Raw genomic sequence first — 18,768 nt, 5'->3', positions numbered from 1 at the left:
GTGTAAAAGTGTACTCTTTTTAGACGCAGTAAAACTATTTCTTTTTTCTTAAAACACTACTAATCTTAGACATTTTACATTTAATCACTAATACATTTTAGGAGTATTCAGCTAAATATGGTTTGTTATGTATTAATTTGTATATTTTTAATCAGATGGACAAAATAAGTAAAATTATCATTTGACTAATAATTTACACGATATGTTAGGTTATAAGGTGTAGTGCTATATTCTACAGTTAATTCATTTTGAGACCTAGCTTAATAAGGCCCTTTGGTGGACAAGATCAGTCAAGGTTAGTACCGTAAGTGTAGTTTATCTGTACCGAAAATACGATAACAGTCGCAGCCGCGATTATTGCAGTACTTAATATTCATCCATGTACTATATTTATATTACGAACCAGTGGAACACCCCAATTCTAACATTACAAAACAACTTTTGTTGTGGAAAAGGTTGTTGTAGCTATCGATGATGTATTGTTACCGTACTCATGCTTCGTAAAATGCGGTGTAGGTCCACTATTAAATATGATTTTAGATTATTAACAATATAAAGTCATGTGATCTTTATATATGGTGAGAAAAAATACAAATGAACTGTTGTGTAAAATATTTTTAATACTTTAATACATTTTTGTGGCTTTTGAGAATTTGAGACATTAATGTTATAAAGTTTATTTTTGATGTGCCAATCAAAAGACCTATCTCTTTTTAAAATTGCCAGTTTGCTTAATGAGTCTATTATATCCCAGAAATATTTATGTAGGGCAGTCAGTTTTTGGTTTGGTCCATGGAAAGTTCATTCTTTGGCACAGATTAATATGTCTTACCTAAAGACATAACATTTGAATAGCATCGTTGGTTCTTCGTTAGAAGTTCATGAGTAGTCATTATAGTTACAGTTTTGGGATTAGGCTCTCGGAAATGGCCGAAAATAAACGCATACGGTTATTTTTACAGTACTTATATGAATTGAGAGAAAAAGAAACGACATATTTTATAAAAGTTAATATGACTTGAAGACGTTACATTTGTAAGCCATATTGACTTTTTTTTAAATAACACGTTTTTAGTTATATTTAACTAGAGAAAATTTCATGTTCTTGTGCCTAAAAATAACATTTCCTTCAGTCATATTTCTTACTGACAGAGTTTATTGCACAATCTATTATATTTCGAACTGTAAAAATGCATACCTTTATCTTCAGGGACGTTTTTTTGTCTTGATTTCAAAATGACCCAATTTACTATGAATACTTGCAATGCCTGCAATCCTATGTTGCAATGATTTAAAATATCCCTTTGAGAGAAATGCAGTATTTCTTGTAAATTAAATTATTTAAATATCATATTTTTATATAAATTATGCTTTTACATGTTTAATTGCATATATTTATCTTGGGCAAATAATTATCGGTCAATTAATCGTCGAATATTTCAAAGGTCTGAAGCAAGGTTGTCATAAAATCTTATTTAGTTTTTAGGCAATATCTTTTTTAGTTAACCCAATTGAAAACCACCCGCACTGCGTTATGAATTTCATGAAGTTGGCTTAATACAAAAGTAGGTAAAATTTGTTTTTAAAATAGATGTCTTCACATTGCGAACTTGTGATAACAAATATATAGGACTGCCTGCCTATATCACTACTCAAAATACCCATATGCGAAGAGCTCTTTAATTGCCATACGTTAATTATTATGACTAATCAATAAACCAGATTCTTTTCTTGGTTATTACTAATCTTCAAGTGTAAAACAGAATATAAATATTATTGTTATTAACATTTTGTTTTATCACAATCATTACAATATTAATTACATAACTATTTAATATTTTTACGTTTGTTGGTTACAGTTAAAGATGGAACGGTGGAACCAGCTGAGGCTTTTTTCCAAAGGGTAAGTATTTTTTTTAAATTATTTATAGTAGCCCTGTTGGGATAGCAAAGGCATCATACACACAGTAACTGTAAAAATCAAAGGGGTTTTCATTTGATCATGATAAATCAGGTTGAAAATGCATGCTACCATTGTACCAATTGTAAGGTTCTTAAATTTTCTATGTATCTATATATTTTTATTACGTATTTTAGTGCAAAATGGTCTGGATAATGATTTACTCGCGTTTTCATTCGCAGAGGTCCCAATGCAAGTAATGCCCTTGGCGTAACTTCTACGCTACGGTAGGTAGCGTAGATAAAGTTGTTTGTCAATACTTTTAACTGAAACTTGGGTCAAAAGTTTTTGACAGTTTTCCCAGTCATTACAGATTGAAATAAGATGAAGTAATTCCCAAAGTGCTGAACGTTTCAGTATTGTCAATCTATTATAAGATGTAAAATTTCCAAAACATACGGGAACCTCCATTTGTGTCCACAACCTCCATTAATGACTCTTTCGAACATTAATGTACACATTTTTATAAAATCAACTGTAACATCAAAATTATTAGATGAAACTGTTCAAAACTTCGTTTTGTTTGCTTAAAGTAGTGGTATAGAAATATTACAAGCAATATTTACAAAATATAATATCTGAAAGCTTCCATATTTCAGATTCATAAAAGCGATGTTAAAAATATGTAATTTTACTTGTAAAACTGACATTAATTTTATATATATATATATATATATATATATATATATATTATAAATAAAATTGTCGGGCCATAATCTAGTTTTGTGAGTAATATAAATCAATATAGTATTTGTATGACAACTTGAATCCTTGAATAATATGGAACGTCTGTGGAGCCGCTTCTAAGTTTGGCACCCTTGTCTTCCACCCCCTCACCACATGAGCCAGCGTGTTCAGTAGCTTTCACTTTTCCATATTAGCCTTTGATACCTGCCTACAAGGGAAAGTGAGGTTATTTTCTGTTTACTTGTGCGTGCGAGAATGGATTTACTGTCTGGCGGTCGGTCTCGTACAGTACATTACGTTATAATGTAGCGGCCTCAGTAACGTACTCTCGGATAATACTAACATCAAACCAGCTGCGTTATGTTCTGCTAGTCTGTGTTCATGGAGTAATGGTGCGATACTATTTAAAAACTGAAAACTACTGATTATTACTAATATTATTGTTAGAATTTAGAATTTTTAATTTTATATAAAGTTATGAGTGTAAACAATTTCATTCCAAAACTCGTCGTACAATATGGAATACTAATTCTAATTCAAGCTTAATTACGTAATAACTGGCTAATTATAAATTGTTAGTCCTAATTAGAGATTTTAGCAATCTGTACACTTTAAAATTGTTTTGTATAAAACGTGAATCAGATTATTCGTGACAGAAAAGGGGATGGTGGCTGTTTCAAATAATTTTGTTTTTCAAGTACCATTGTTTTTTTTTTTTTTTTTTTTTTTTTTTTTTTAAGATTTATATATAATAAATTATACAAAGTTAGTGAAATTTCTTATTATATATACTTTTGATACTTTTATTTTTATAATTACTTTTGATACTGATGTTTTGACTTACACAGAAAACCTTTGAGTTCTATTGTGTGAATAAATTATTCTTATTCTTATTCTTGCTTATCTACTAGTGAAGTAGTGAAGACAAATTATTTGATTACCTACTATATCAAGTCAGTGCCAATATGATTATATAGTTTAGATTGCAGGTACAAATAATTTTGCCAGTAACTCTTTCACAAAGTTACCTCTATCAAAAGAAAATGTATGAGCTTTCTGGAAAAGGAGGCTTTACTATATAATATAGACCTTATCTTGTCAACGATTCGTTACAGATATCTGAAGGAGAACTGTAGAGAGAACAAATTGATTGATAACATAAATGTTTTGATTCGTGAGATATCTTTCAAACACATATATTTCTTCTTGATCTTCACCCTCTAAGTAGCTGTGAACATACTAGATATGGCTTTCACATAGGTAAGAGGGGCAAGAAAACAGTAGCCCAAAAACTCAAAGATCTTATTCATTCTAAAACAACACTAGATTCTACCAGGCTACCTTCATCTTCTGTCTCAGACACTCAGCAAGAAAGCCTTAAGGACCAGACGGATACATTCATGAAGACTCCATCTCTGTTTTCAGTGGCGTAGCGAAGGGGGGGGGTCCAGGGGGTCCGGACCCCCCCCCCCCCCCCCCCGAAACTTTAAGAGACGTATTAAAAATAAAGCATGGAGCAGGAGAAAAAAAAGGAAAGTTATCATTTACTCTTGTCTACAAACATTAAATTGATTGATTTAATTGATTAAAGTGACCGTTGTTAAAAATATAATTGTCCTTTCGTTTAAATCATAAAAGTATCAAAACGATACTTTTGGGCTCGGCCTTTCGGATAGTGTAGTGTAATCACGGTATTGCTATAGAGCGCGGTTCCACGTGACGTCGCAAAGCAACCTAAATTGTAACACGGCGAACATTCGACCTCCAGCGCTCGTTGTGTAAACAACTACTGGAACAACATGAGTGACATCTTCAAGAAGATGGCACAGCGTGCCTTTGGAAGCGCCGGGAAGCCAGCTAAGAGGCCTAGCTCTCCACCTGCCAGCTCGGCGCCTATAAGAAGGTCGCTGCTCCAGCAAAGGGCCTTTTTAAAGGCCACAACGTCACCACTTCTACTGTGACATCTGACCAACCTACGGCTTTCGGTTTCTACGCCCAGGATACCCTTGCTGTTCCTGGACAGTGTTCCGGACTGGCCTACCCACGCCAAGAAGTTGCAGGAGTTGGCGCGGGACGGCCTGACGACAACATTCCACGGTGCTCACTATCGCTTGAAAGTGACTACCGTGGAGGACTTCAGGGCAGTTCAGCGGTACCTATGTTCCAAGAAGCTGCCCTTCTACACACTCACAACCTTGGGCGTGAAAGATCGCTTAAGGTTGTGATCAGCGGACTGCCCGACACCGATGATGTGGAGCTCTTCGATGTCTTAACTGACGAGGGCTTCGCCGTCGACGAGGTTGCACGACTTCGGACAGCCAGGGGACCTACCAGGAGCTGGCTGATCACGCTGACCAGGGGACAGTGAGCGAGAGAATCCCTGACACTAAGCGGGCTTGCCAAATCTACAACGTGACAAGCCTGCTCCATGTCAGGGTCTCAGTCACTGTCTACAAGAAGCCGGTCGGCCGCCGCAGTGCTACGGTGCCAAGGTTTTGGCCACGGCTCCGGCAACTGCGGGAGGCCGAGAAAATGTGTCCGCTTGGAGGGAAATTCATCTGAAGATGAACTGCCCCCAAAGTCTCGACGGAGAAGGGTCACTGCTGCAATTGTGGTGGCGATCACAACGCCCAACTATCGTGGGTGTCCAGCCTACAAGGAGGCCAGAGCGGCAGCTGTCCCAATTAGGCCGCAAGTCCCGGCCTACCAAACCAGCGGCGAGGCGATCAACGGCCCAGCCGCCCAAGCGACCAGCGCAAGATGAGTCACCAGCGGACTCCGTATCGGAGAATGAAGCTGAGGACGACATGCCGCAGAAGAAGAAGCGCCGGAGGAAACCCTAGAACCTAGCCAACCGACTTCCTCGCCCGCCGGCATCTGTGGCTGACCTTCCGGTCACACAGAGGGCCCAGGGCGACTCCCAGGCAGAAACTATAGTGGCCACATACACCAGCCACTCTGCCGCAACAAACGGAGACGCCAGCAGCTGATGCAGCATCAGAACCAGCCGCCCCCGCCCAGCGCAGCCTACAAAGCCGTCTTGAAATAGCTGCGCAGCTGACCGCCCTCACCCGGCTCTTCAATGAAGCTGTGGCCCTCAGTGGCACACCGACCAACTGATAGACTGCTGCAGGAGCAAATTGTACAGTTGACAGGCAAGTCATTGAGCTCAACTGCTCAGATACTGCCCACCAGACCAGGGAGGAGCGCCCAGAGGCCATCCTAGCGACCCGACTTGGACTTGGACAGTTTAAATTAGCGACCACTTCGTTCAAATTTCGTCTTGGGGACGTAAAATGGCTGTTTAGAATTAAGTCACGACGTTTATTTTAGTGTCATTAAAACTGTAGACGTGTATATAATTATCGAAAAAAATATATAAAAGATCACTTTCGGTCGGAAAATACACTTTTAAAAGCTCTACTGATAAGAAGTTCCGACTACTTTGGATTTCACTGACTGAGGTTATTTGTCTTTGCCTACATTTTTCCTTAGTATATTCCGATCGGAAGTAATTATTTTTGTTTTTTTTTTCTCGATAATTATATATTTATTCCGTCGGCGTTGAATTAATACCTAAAATCAATGTCCTAACAAAATTATAAATACCACTTTTACCTCAACCACTGAACCAGTGAAATCCAAAAATCGTCAAAACTTAAATCTGTAGAGAGCTTTTCTTCGGTATTTACCGACCGGAAGTGATTTTTTGTCGATAATTATATAGGTAGTCGAGTACAGTTTAATGATAACAAAATCGTTGTCCTAACTCAATCAAAAAACCACGTTTACCTCTATAACCGAAGTCCGAAGTAGTTGAAGTTATAATCATTAGAGGTTTTTTCAGGTGTATTTTATTTCCGACCAAAAGATATTTTTTGGATTTTTTTCCGATAATTATATACTCGTCTACAGTGTAATGATACAAAAAATCGTCATTTATAACTCATTCATAAATACCTTCAATCAGTGAAATCCAAAGTAGCCGAAACTTCTAATCAGTAGAGTTTTCCGGTACATTTTCCGACCGTTAGTTTGATCTGTACCGGAGCAACGCTCGAAAATTGCCCTCCTTTTCTAAAGGGTTTCGGCCGTCAGTGGCCCAATGTTCCCCGAAGGGGTTATTTAATTTTTTCCACAGAATATAGTTGTGTCAATTATATGCTTGAGTGAAGCTCTGTTTTTGTCCTTTTTCTTTCTTATCCAGTGAATCCAACGTCACTTTGGAGCCTTATACTCGGCCAGAATCGAACTTCGTAAAGTTTCTGTAAGCTATACAAGAAAATTTGTGGTACTAGAGTTTGCTGTGAGAGTTGAATTTGCCTATTACTTCTTTCCACTTTCTATAAGGCGTAGTTACTAAAGCTCCATATTTTTGGTATTTTACCTTTTACCAGTGAAACTCATTGGCAAATAACACACAAAACGTCCCTCGGATCTTCCAGTTTCGGAACCCCCCCCCCCCCCCCCGAACGAAATTTCTGGCTACGCTACTGTCTGTTGTATTTGATCCCAGAAGACTGTTTGCCTCAACTGTGGACTCCAAAGTTGATTCACAGCACTTCTGGCGCATCATTATCATCTATTTGAGGATATAAGTGAAGAGATTCTTCTGAAACCAATCAACCTCACACAACTTCCCAGCTGATTTTTGCCATCAGTCCAGGTCACTCCCTCAACAGTGACGTTTTGGAGCTGAATGGATCTGCACACGGTTTTCTGCAGACAATGATGATTCCAGTGCAACCAACTTTACTTGTAAGACTCACCAGCCATTCTGCCTCAGAGCGTTGTAGTTCCCACCGGGATTTCACGCTGCAACGAATTCGCCTTGAAAACATTGCACACTTACCTCAGGCTGCTTCAAAGGACATTCATCTTTTTTGTCACATCTCAGTCCAACTCCAGCAGGGTTGGTCATGTTAGTAAGAACAATGTAAAACATACGCATTGTTTAAACTGTTTAAACCATCATCATATGTTAGAAGAAGTAAAATAATAACTAAAAATAAGATTAGCAAGGAAAATTGAACCAGAGTTATAGTGATGAATGTTCAGTCACTTAAAAAATAAAATTAATGAATTTTTAGTTTTAGAGGATTCTGGTTGTAACATTGCTTTGATTAGAGAACACTGGTTAAGTGATGATGAGGTGCAGCTACATGTTCCCCTCAATTTTAAGGTGGCATCAGCTTTTTGCATAAAAAGCTACAAAAAAGCTTGCTTAAAAAGCGTTTTAGATAAAGAAATACATTTCTAAAATATTGTATATACTGCAAGATATCAGTGAAATATTCATTTAAAAATGTAAAACATGATCTAAAATTTATAGTTGTTTATTCATAGTAGAAAAGAACCGTTGGTTAAACCAATGGTCACAGTATTAATGTACTTATTGTGATCAAATTGTTTTAATTTTTGTGTTTTTAAGTTAACGTAAATGTGTATTTTAGGTCATGGATGAGACTGTCACCCATATATCATGGCCATCTCGATTAAAGATTGGGGCAAAATCAAAAAAAGGTATGTTAGGAAAAAGTTATTTATTATATTTTAACTTTACTTCAATTACAGTTTTTTGTGTACTAAACTGTTTTTGTTTAAACTGGTCAACACTGTATTGTATACAATTTTGGAGGAGATCTTGGAGGGTTAAACTCACAGATTGACATCAAAAGATTTGGAGAATTGTGATGCAGATTTTTTTTATATCAGGTAGACAATAATGATTTTTACTACTTTAAAGAGGTTGAGAGAAGTTTGGAGTCTACCGATATATCTCTGAACAGTGTCTAAATAAGTAATTATTGGAGATGAATGATTTGGCATTTTCGTATCTTTCTTGGATTGACAGCAGGCCAGTCAGTTGAAACTGAAAATAATTAGTCTTGGTCCCCATACTGATAACACTGACTAAAGATAATATACTTAGTCTGTGGTGATAGGTAGGGCTAGGATTACAGACCTGTCAGCGTTCATGTCCCCATTTATCAAAATGTAGTTTTAATGGCTAGTTGAAAATCATACTGTGAATACTAATTTTATTTCAAATTCCACAATGATTTTTGTGAATAAATATCAATATTTTGTTTTCCTTTCATGTTGATAATATGGTTTAAGGAAATAGTTTGCATAAAAAAATAAAATAAAAATGTTCATAAATATGTGAAATAAACATTTTTTTATACAGTATAAATTTATAGAAAAAATGTGTGTGAACAAATTTTTAAGTACTTTCTCACATTTTTGGCTTGACAGCAGAAGTCAGTTGGAAGTGAACATTAAACTGTTCGCCTCCATTGTGATAGGTAGACTTTGGATTATAGTCCTGCCAGTGCTCATGCTTCTATCTATCAAAATGTAGGGTTAAGAGTTATTTTATAACATAAGAAACTGATACAACCAAGTATTTAAGAACCCAATATACTATAACAAAAAATTATCGTAAAGATGGACTGATAGACATAAAGGCTACCTTGTTATCTTTTGGTCTTAATGTAAACAGAGTTTTTTCTTGAAAAAAACAGGAAGACAAATAGACTGTCTTTTGACCTTTCGACCCTAAAATCAGTACAGTGTTTCCTTGTATGAAGAGGAACCTATTTACCAAGTTTTAAATCTATAGGGCCTTTTTGACAAGAGTTATCGCACGGATAAAGGGATTGTGACTGTTCACCCCAAAATAAATAGAATTCTTCCTTGGATGAGACAGAACTTATTTACCAAGCTTTAAGTCTCTAGGGCCTTTTTTCAAGAGTTATTAGGCAGATGAATAGATAGATGGAAGCAATATGTTTTTAAAAAGGCCCTGTTGAATCTTTTGTTTACAAATTTTTACAAAACTAGATAGATATGTAAAAATGATAAACAAGATAGATATTCAAAGATCATTCAGCAGTAAAATAGAGCTTACTTTAAAAAATCGTAGATAGTTGATTAGTTATGTAGAGGAGTTAGTAGAATCTAACATTCTTTCAATTATAATCATAGGGGTCTAGCTATCATTCATAGATTAATGATAGCTAGACCCCTATGATTATAATTGAAACAATATTAGATTCTTCATAAACAAGGTGAAAGTCAAGAAAAGAAAATCTAAAGATTATATTTTGAACAATTTGAGGATTTTGTTGTGAATCCACATGAACAATGGAGAATGGTAAATAATTTAATTGGCCAAGGTTGAAATAAATAATAGTAAATGAGTTAAAATTAAAAATTAACTGGGAAAAAGTAATTACCATTGAAAGGTAGATGAGAATGAGTCAAAGTATATGTTTTCCTATAAATAATATGAAAACAATTAACATGATTATTAATACTCAAAATCAAGATGTGTTTTATCAACTATTTCCGAATAAAACTTTATAAGATTCTGTGTTTTTCTGAGGCAATTTAAATTTAAGCTTACTGAAAAATAAGAAGTCTTAACTTAACTATTTCTCACTTTTATTGCTCCAAGATTAATTTATTTTTTTCTGTTAAACAGAACACATAAATCCATATGCATTATTAAGTCAGTTAAAGACAAAATATGTTCTGTCACAGATCCTCACATCAGGATATCAGGGAAAGAAGATGGTGTTCTCGCAGCGAAGACCAAAGTTATGGCTGTTCTAGACACAAGGGTATAATCTTTTATCACATTTTTTAAACTAAAAGTGATGAAATTTTTTGTTTTGAAATAGATTAAACTGTGATTGAAGAGAATTTTAAAACTAATTTTATGCAAATCTTTAAACAAAACTTGAGAATAAAATTTGTTTATTTAAAAAAATCAAACTTTTAAAAGTTTACAAAGCAACTGATGAACTACCTTTATTTAATCAATATGATGCTAGTTTAAAAAGCATTCTAAATTGCTAAACAACTAACTTAACACTACTTCTACTGTACGTATATAAAATGGTTAAATAGCAATAAAGAAGGAAAGTTGATTGCTAGCGTAAGGTAGTATAATAAGTGATTAATGTATAGAGCAACAGAGTGACAATGAAGCTGGACGTGAGCTACACGGACCACTCTCACATCATCGGTCGCGGAGGACTCAGCATCAAGAGTGTCATGGAGGAGACGGGCTGCCACATCCACTTTCCTGACTCCAACCGCAACAACCCAAATGAAAAGAGCAACCAGGTGTCCATCGCTGGTGAGATTGAGGGTGTCGAGAGAGCCAGAGCTAGAGTTCGGGTATGTTGTACGATCCCGTTTGGTTGTTTAATAATAATCATTATATTAGAAAAACTTCTTTTTATAGTTACCAAAATCAACTTGAGAATTGAAGAAAAAGATATTACAAGTTTGGAAAGCTAATTTAAGTTATAAAAATGTATTGGATATTCTATTTGTAAGGTCTTAATGTCTTTTTTATGAAATAACATCATAAATCTTGTACTTAAAAGAATCACTATAGTGAGGTATTTTATCTTAAACCTATGCCATTTTTTATTTTATTCAATGAATCTTGAATCTAAATAGCAAAGAAACTGTAAACCAAATAAAAATATCTAGTAAACTGACTGGTTTGCTGTTGTATGATACAGGCATGATTTTTTTGATTCTGTTGACTATGAAGCATCTATTTTTATATTTGTTGATGCATAATAAACATAATAAATGTACAATCCAATAAAAAAACAAAAAATTACATTTGTGATAGAGTCAGAAAACAAATTTTTTCGAAAATTGTAAATTATGTAATAGAAATATTATCATAGAAAATACAGAAGTACTTTTTACAAATGTTAGCAAACCATTCAGTCATATATAGCTTTTGAAAGTTGGCAATTTTTTTCAGTGTAGACAGTACTAATAAGTATTTTGTTAATTTTCTGTTTGATTTTGAGTTTCACTGAACGTTACGGCAGTTACTAACTATCACAAAAAGGTTGAAAGTTTAGCTACATGCCTTCTTGATACCTACTGTATATCGTAAACATTGTCATTTGCGTTACACACATTTCAATAATATGTATACAGGAAGAATGTTGAGCTACTTGAATAAAATTACTGATAAACTGAAAATAACTGAGTCCCAGAGCTAAAAACATTTACTTGTCTTAAAAGTAAATAGAAACATGGCTGTTGGTAATCATATTTTTTGAGAAAACAGGATACATCAAGAGATCTGATAATACTTGTTATTTTGTAATGTAATTTATTAGAATTGTATCTTGGGTTGATCTCATGTTTGAATTTTGAGAAATATTATTTTTCAGGGGCTAAACGTCTTTCTTCGGTTATTCTCTCTATAATTCACCATAGTCACTATGTAATGCACCAAGCATTTCTTTGAAGCACCAGTAAGGTACCATATAATTTTATTTTTATGTTTTTTTCTGCAATAAAAATTTAGTTTTTGTTGTTTTTTTTAATCTGTTGTGTTTATTTTTTGCTGTAGCATATTTATATTATGATGATGATCATTCAAAATTTTTTTAAATGTGTTTAATTATTTTTTTTTTAATCGTTCAAATATTGATTAGGCAATTTTGAGTATACAATAGGACATTTTCATAGTCTTCCAACATAATTACGACTTTCAACTAAATAATCATTAAAGCATTCATTCAGTCTTCCAATTTTAAAATTTTCCTGGCTTCAATATAATTCTATTTTGTAAGAACTTTATTTTATCTCCCTTACATTACTAATAGAACAAGAATGATGGCTTAGTATATATTTCTGACTATATCACTAAATTTCAATAGAACTGCTACTACAAGCTTTGAAAATCCTTTTACCTGTTCAACCAGTAGAATAAACACCACGATTCTTATATGCATGACAGTTCAATACAAAACCATTTGATACATTATTTTTATGACCACTTTCTCCCTTTTTTATTTCTCTCCCTTTCTCCAATTCTCTCATCCAATCAACTTCTCTTCTTATCCTTTCACCCTTTCTTCACTCCAACTTACATTATTAATCGTGTTTCAAAGACATTGTAATCTGCAGGAGCTGACACCTCTGATATTCAGTTTCGAGTTGCCAGTTCTAAGTTCAATGCCGGACCCTACAGCTCCACATATACTGAAGGTACAGGAGACGTATGGCGTACAGGTACTGTTCCGCACTCGACCCAAGCTACACTCCACTCTGGTGTTGATCAAGGGCTGTGAATGGGAACTTTCCAAGGTTAAGGAAGCCACCATGGTGCTTGTCAAACAGATGTGCGACAGTCTTGCTGTGAGTTGTCATGACATTTGCCACAACAATCCTGTATTAAGCCTAAACTTTTCTCAGATCTATTTTTAATTTTTTCTCTGGGAAAGGCACTAAACTACTAAGCACTGTATAAGTGTATGTTTTGAATGGTGTTTGTGTAACAGTTTTTCAATTATGTCTAGCAAGTTTTAGTGCCAATGAATAGCAAATATTGCTATTGTTACTCATAAGACTTGTATTTTTAAATGTTGGTGTACAAACAAGTTCTAATTTTGTTAAAGAAAAACAAAAATGATATCCATTAGTAAAAAAATATATTGCTAAAGAATTATTTTACTTTAAACTATTTTGCTGTATAACTATCATAAATGTGTAAGTATCTAGTTTTAGTAATGTGGCATAGGCCATTGTATTCCTGCACTTTATAGCAAATTGTAATTTATTTTTTTTATTTTGTCAGTATCATTTAATCTCTTACCAAGTAATAAGCAAGTTTGGATATTTTATGTAAAATAATAAAGAAGTCAGCTAGGACTAACTCATATTTACTTCATAATGTAACCATTGGTTACTTGACTTGTTTCAGGGACAAGTGACAATTCATATGATGATGGAAATATCACCACATCATCACTCGATAGTTGTTGGAAAAAACCACGAGAATCTGAAGCAGATTATTATGCGAACTGGAGCAAAGATTCTGTTTGCTGATGCCACTGACCCGAACATTCCCCCGTTGAAGAGAAGCAATGTGACCATCTCAGGAGGAATCAATAATGTTTATCTTGCTCGACAACAGCTGATTGTAAGTTTGGCTATAGTTGTCAAAATATATATACAATGTTGGAATTAACTTGAAAAAATTAAAATGCACAAGTGTCAATAAAGTATCCGATCCCCTTCTTTCTCTAGTATTACATAAAACTATCCATAAAAGATAACAGTAAATAATATAAATGAAACTTTGTAACTTTTGTTATATTACTATATTTATTTTTGTTTTTTATGTGTTAATTATTTACATTGCTGTTGTAATGCTTATTGCTCATTATATTAATGATGTATTTAAACTTTACGTGCCATAATTAGTTGCAATTATAATTTTAAAGGGCCAGCCATAGAACCTTCCTTCATCGGTTTATTTAAATGAATTTGTAGGTATATTTGTTAAATTGATATAAACAGAAAACTGTAATAGATAACAAATCAATTACTTCATCACAAATGTTGTAATGAAATTATTATGATATAAAGACATAATAATATGAGGTAAAACATTTATTTTAATAAGTGTTTGTATGGAAATAAATTGTTAAAATTGTATTAATTACTAAGATGACATTTTAGCAGCAATACATATCGTAGTGTTTCCAATCCATGCATTAAAAATACTTCAACCCACAAGAAATAAATTTGTAATATTATTCAATAAAATTGTATTTTTTGTGTAATCTGGCAAAATAGAATGTTTATCATAACACGAAAAATGTATTCTTATGGTAAAAAGAAAACTTTGTATAATAACTAGTAATGAAAATGAAGAGTTTACTAATACAAACTAAATGTATTCTTAAATATATTGAAAGTGAAAATAAAAACTATTTAATAAATCTTTGTACAATTGTGTGACTAGTAGCACTATCAAGGGGAAGTACAAGTGGGTTTTGTAAGTCTTATTCCATTCCTGCTGCGGCCCACAAGTAATGCTCATAGCTATGAGTTATCTAATAAATCCAATTATTTATTTATTTCCATTTTATCTTCTTACTACGTATTGAGCCATTCTATCATGCGTGCATGTTAAGACAACATGTTTTGTTAAGTTAATTATAGGCTACTTCACAAGTCTTCATGGCCATACGTACAGTATATAAGGGCTTAAGCCCTTTGGAACTCCCCACATATGCCGACAACCTTATCATGAGCTTATCATGATTCTTAAAAATGATTTGCCACAATATTTGGTTAACATGTTCAAATTTACTAGTGACAAAATAGAGGCAAGAAATAATTACTCTGGATTATACAAATACCATCAGATTTTCAGTCTCCTCTACAGTAAAATTTGCACTCATAGTCTTATCAAGTATCACTTCCTAAATCTAAAGTGCTACTGTGTGTCTTTATCTTGAATGTTTTAAAGGCTTCTTTACTCTTGAAGTTGGCCAGTAACCTTATAACTGCTTTATGGAGTTTTAACCCTTGGGTACTATTTGTAGTACAAACATAAATCAACACATCATATAAATGTGTAAAAGTAAGATTAATATAAATTAAACTTGTTTGACCAGATATTTACACTTAAAACCTATCCTGTCCTAAGGCATCTGTCACATCAAAATGCTACAGTACAATAACTGTCTAACCATAATACATATAGTTAACACCTTCACTGCAGATCTTTACTTGAGTAATTTCTCTGGATCTTCTGTAATTTTAAAACTCACCCCACCCTAAGGCATCTGTGACTGTAAATATATTAAATCGTATACTACTTATTTAATATAGTTTGGCTGTGTCTAAGTTTACAAATTTTTATTAGACCCCCAAATTTGGAAATTCCCAGAGAGGTTCACTACTCACTAAGGTTTATTTAAGAGCAAGTAATTTGGTACATACTGGAGTAAATATAACTGGATGGGAAATGTACAATTTTTTTTAAATTAATTAAAAGTGTGTCTATCCAGTAAATAAAAAAAATTCTTGAAGTTCTGATGTACATTTTGCAATTACTCTGTACCCTTAATAGGGCCTACTTAATAATTAAATATATATATAAATATAGATCTATTCTCTCTATTTCACAATTATGAAATAGGAAATGATGAGTTAAGCTCCCTCCTCTCCCCCAGACACTACTGACCTATATACATGTTGACTAGGACCTGTAGTTTTCATGTTGAATAGAATTTGAAACACAATTTGTTTTAATCTTCTAACACAGTTCTGTTCCTCTAGGGCATGCTGCCACTCCTTCTCATATTTGATGTACCAGAAAACTCTTTGACTGCAAACATGAATGCTATTGATGACCTTATGAACAACTTGGAAGTCATTATTCAGATGCGAAACAAACCAAAACAAAATGTTGTTTCAATTACTATCAAGGGACTTGAGAAGAATGCAAGTAAGTCAGTAATTTAGAACACATTGTAGAAGGTAAACTGGTATGGATTGATATTTTCAAAATTTACACTGCATTTTCAAATTCTTGTTTAGCGAAAACTATAAACAATTTTAGTTTACTATTGAGTGAATTAAAAGTAGAGTGTCTAGTCTATATATAAACAAAGATTGAAATATACTGCATATGCTCCATGCTTATTCGAATCTCACAAAAAATTTAACTACCCTTGAGTTTGATTTTTAAATTACTATGAGCAATAGCGTTGAACATTTATATGTAGATTGTAAGTAAACAATATATGTTTTTACTTTGAAAATATCCATTGTTAATTTTAAAATTGGGGTTTTTATGAAATATCTATATATTAAATTATGAAAATAATGTTATATTATTTTATTTGTATTTTCTATTTTGAATTACTGACTATTACTATCAAAGTAATGACTCCTGTTATGAAGTATAAGAATTTTTTTTTTCTTTTTTATAATATTTGTTGACTTAGCAACAAAAACAAACATAAATATATTTGTTTATAATTGACATTTATCTGAACAAAATCGTATTGATTTTATATACAAGAATAAATAATAAATATAAATTGTTTCAAACTTATAAGTATAATAATGCTTTAAATTTAAATAAGTGTTACTATAAAAAGTTTTTTTTTATTTTGATATGTTTTAGGTAATATATATGAAGCACGCCGTCAGCTTATTGGATTAAAAGAACCAGCCGTTCTTGCCAACATTCCAGCAACATACAATGCTCTAAATCAAGACACCCCCCCTCCTGCATTTGGCAACCATCCATGTATGTACTATAACAGATTGTAAAAGAAAATGATAATTAGAAATAATTTCTGATTCACTCTATAGAGGAGGTAGAGTAGGAGTGGTTAGTTGAAAGTGAAGTAGTAAACTAGATGGAATTGGTATATAACAGTTGAAAGTATATTTATAAAAACAGATGTCTAACTTTTGTTGATAATGGCCTCAATAATTGTCCCTACGGGAAATTGAGCCTTGATTTCTTCAAAGTAGTATTTAGACTTCACAACACTATGTGATGAGTGTGGATTGACTACATCATGTCAACAACTATCTCAATGTCCAGGCAATGTGGATTACTTGAGCCCCAACTGCATGGGTGTGAACAACATGTTCTTGTCACCCCACTGCCAGTCTCCGATGTTGGACATGGGGTGGAACCAGCTAGGCGTGCACTATCCTCACCAGCTGCTACTGCAGCACTTACTGCCTCGGGGACACCAGCTGGGCCACCAGGAGCGTAACTCTCTCAGTCACTTCTCCTTCTCCATGCCTGACATCGCAGTAACTTCAGGGACCGGAGCACCAGGTAACACATATCTGACGGCAAACATACTTAGAAAAATGGTTTTACAGTTAGTGAGAAATACATTAAGGTATGTTTTTTTCTGTGGTTGCATAAACTGACCATAGGTTTCAGAATTCAGCCAGGGAAGTAAACAGGCTGAAAATGGTGACCTTTAAGCCATTATCAACTTCTTTACCTCAATGGCTAAAATGCTGATTTGAACTGTTAATTATGTTTGAAATATCTTTAGATCAACACCTTAACAGAAATTGTTCTACTATTAGAGATAGTTTAGAAACTTTATTTGGAAATGGTTTGACAACAATAGTTTTCCAAATTGAAGAAACTTTAAGTATTTTAACCTGAATAACAACATGGCAATGGGGGGAAATTGTACCTGAAATAATGAATTCAGTAATACTTGTACAGGCTGACCAGATTTTCTGCTACTTGGTGGCAGACTGCACATTTTTAACCAACAAGGTTATCTTAGGTTCCACTCAGAACTGCTCTTCATTGAAAGAGTGATAAATGGAACCAAAGTACTCTTTAAACTTCAAGTAAAGCACAGTAGCATCAGTTACAAGTCTGTCATCAATATTTAATACTGGAAGGGAGTAGTATCCTTCTAAACTGAATACAATATTTCCAAAATTTGTTTGATGTAGACTTCAGTTTATACTTATTTCAGGAGCAATTTGGCACACATCAACTTCCATATCTTCTTTTTTTCTGTTATAAATTCTCATTTTCTTCCCAGCTTCCACAGTCTTTATTCATTCTTACTTACAGGGCAAGCCATTTATTGGTGTTTGTGTATAATGTGTGAATAATCATGACTGTCTACCTAGCTGTACAGTATCTAATATTTCAAATGTCACTACTTTAACCTCGGCTAGCAAAAGAGTTACATAGAACTATTTATGTTGTAACAGTGACAAGCAACATGGTAGGAGGACACTCCCCACTCAGCAGTAATGCCAGCCCTCTGTCCAGTCCATGTGCCAGCCCCCGCAATGTTTCCCCTGTGCAGAACCTGTCTTCTGATCACCAGTCAGGTGAGTTTATAGAAATCTACATTTTCTCCTAGAGCCACAATAAGGTAATAGTAAGTTTATTTTAAATTCATTAATAATGTCCCTTCTGGATTCACTTGACAAATTAATTAGGTACCGTTTCCTGTGTCAAATCTAAAAGCAACTGATGAGGGGTGTTTATTTATTTTTCAAACTTGTTATTATTATATTATTTGATTTTAGATCAAGCTTCCTTCAATGACTCGTCTGATCTAAGAGCCCCGGGATTTGAACGCCAGAAGAGGTTTTTCGACTATCATCAGCTAAAATTACAGGCAACTCATGGTAATAAACACTTTAACATTACAGTTCAATCAATATTTTATGAGAAAATTGTGTATTTGGTCGTTTATAAAAAAATATTCTAGATAGTATAGCTAGCAATTTTATAGGGATAATAATGAGTGGATTGT

The 18,768-nt window shown here is 33.8% G+C and overlaps 1 protein-coding gene across 1 annotated transcript in view; it reads left to right on the top strand.

The window, feature by feature from the left end:
- Window positions 1-18,768, top strand: part of LOC124362408 (protein bicaudal C homolog 1-A) — a 34,796-nt gene that overhangs the window by 3,249 nt on the left and 12,779 nt on the right. The window contains exons 2-12 of the mRNA XM_046816879.1: window positions 1,860-1,903; window positions 8,101-8,170; window positions 10,196-10,275; window positions 10,625-10,837; window positions 12,608-12,838; window positions 13,404-13,622; window positions 15,776-15,944; window positions 16,629-16,754; window positions 17,058-17,300; window positions 18,215-18,337; window positions 18,539-18,640. Coding sequence (XP_046672835.1) covers window positions 1,860-1,903; window positions 8,101-8,170; window positions 10,196-10,275; window positions 10,625-10,837; window positions 12,608-12,838; window positions 13,404-13,622; window positions 15,776-15,944; window positions 16,629-16,754; window positions 17,058-17,300; window positions 18,215-18,337; window positions 18,539-18,640 — 1,620 coding nt within the window. The remainder of the gene's footprint in view (window positions 1-1,859; window positions 1,904-8,100; window positions 8,171-10,195; window positions 10,276-10,624; window positions 10,838-12,607; window positions 12,839-13,403; window positions 13,623-15,775; window positions 15,945-16,628; window positions 16,755-17,057; window positions 17,301-18,214; window positions 18,338-18,538; window positions 18,641-18,768) is intronic.

This window comes from Homalodisca vitripennis, chromosome 5 (assembly GCF_021130785.1).
Source record: "Homalodisca vitripennis isolate AUS2020 chromosome 5, UT_GWSS_2.1, whole genome shotgun sequence".
Taxonomy (NCBI): domain Eukaryota; kingdom Metazoa; phylum Arthropoda; class Insecta; order Hemiptera; family Cicadellidae; genus Homalodisca; species Homalodisca vitripennis.
The sequence above is the reverse complement of the archived record's forward strand: the minus strand, read 5'-3'. Positions and strand labels throughout refer to the sequence as shown.